General features: G+C 52.5%; 1 protein-coding gene across 1 annotated transcript in view; it reads left to right on the forward strand.

Moving 5' to 3' along the window:
- Positions 1-1397, forward strand: part of LOC109924435 (nesprin-2-like) — a 69112-nt gene that overhangs the window by 64152 nt on the left and 3563 nt on the right. The window contains exons 18-19 of the mRNA XM_048600008.1: positions 6-25; positions 424-510. Of these exons, the coding sequence (XP_048455965.1) occupies positions 6-25; positions 424-510 (107 nt within the window). The remainder of the gene's footprint in view (positions 1-5; positions 26-423; positions 511-1397) is intronic.

Here is a 1397-nt window from a genome sequence, read left to right on the forward strand (position 1 = left end):
CTGAGGGAGCGGGCACTGTCGGAAGGTCAGTGCTGAGGGAGCGCTGCACTGTCGGAGGGTCAGTGCTGAGGGAGCGCCGCACTGTCGGAGCGTCAGTGCTGAGGGAGCGCTGCACTGTCGGAGGGTCAGTACCGAGGGAGCGCCGCACTGTCGGGGGGTCAGTGCTGAGGGAGCGCCGCACTGTCGGAGGGTCAGTGCTGAGGGAGCGCCGCACTGTCGGAGGGTCAGTGCTGAGGGAGTGGGCACGGTCCATCCTTGGAAATCGTACAGGACAGCACATTCCCCTCCCTCCTGGATGATTTGGGAGAACGGACTGTGCTCTTTATGCTCTGAGGAAGGGTCACCGGACCCGAAACGTTAACTCTGATTTTTTTTCAGGACCTGCTGAGCTTTTCCAGCAACTTCTGTTTTTGTGCTCTTTAGGACTTGGGTTAATGAGTTTTGCACTTGCGGAAAACACGGTTTGGGATCTTGCCGTGCAGTTAGTCGGAGAATGTCCACTCGTGGAGGGTATGCCCGGGGTCCGAACCTAAGAATACCCTCTGCCCAGCTCTAACATATGACCCCAGAAGGAGAATTATAGCCTTGGACAAATGAGTACGCATCTCTCTTTCTCCTCACAGCACCCTCACCCCATCACTAACATCCCATCATTTAATGACTTGACCATCCTGATTACATAGAAACATAGAAAATAGGTGCAGGAGTAGGCTGTTCGGCCCCTCGAGCCTGCACTACCATTCAATACGATCATGGCTGATAATGCAATGTCAGTATCCCATTCCTGCTCTATCTCCCTAACCCTTGATCCCTTGAACCATCAGGGACACATCCAGCTCCCTCTTGAACATATCTGATGAACTTGCCGCAACAGCTTCCTGTGGGAGAAAACTCCACAGGTTCACAACTCTCTGAGTGAAGAAATTCTTCCTCATCTCAGTCCTGAATGGCTTACCCCTTATTCTTAGACTGTGACCCCTTGTTCTGGGCTTCCCCAACATCACTAACATTCTTCCCACATCTAGCCTGTCCAGTCCCGTCAGGGTTTTATATGTGTCTATGAGATCCTCCCTCATTCTTCTAAATTCCAGCGAATATAAGCCCAGTCAATCCAGTCTTTCCTTATATGTCAGTCCTGCCGTCCTGGGAATCAGCCTGGTGAACCTTTGCTGGGCTCGCTCAATAGTAAGAATGTCCTTCCTCAGATTAAGAGACCAAAACTGTACACAATACTCAAGGTGTGGCCTCACCAAGGCCCTGTATAACTGCAGCAAGACATCCCGACTCCTACACTCAAATCCTCTCGCGGGGAAGGCCGGAGTGCTAATAATCCATAGTATCTCTGACTGAGCTGCCACATGGTTTTGGGGGTGGATTGGGCGGGGGGGGGGGGGGGG

Source organism: Rhincodon typus, chromosome 8, assembly GCF_021869965.1.
Source record: "Rhincodon typus isolate 14 chromosome 8, sRhiTyp1.1, whole genome shotgun sequence".
Taxonomy (NCBI): Eukaryota; Metazoa; Chordata; class Chondrichthyes; order Orectolobiformes; family Rhincodontidae; genus Rhincodon; species Rhincodon typus.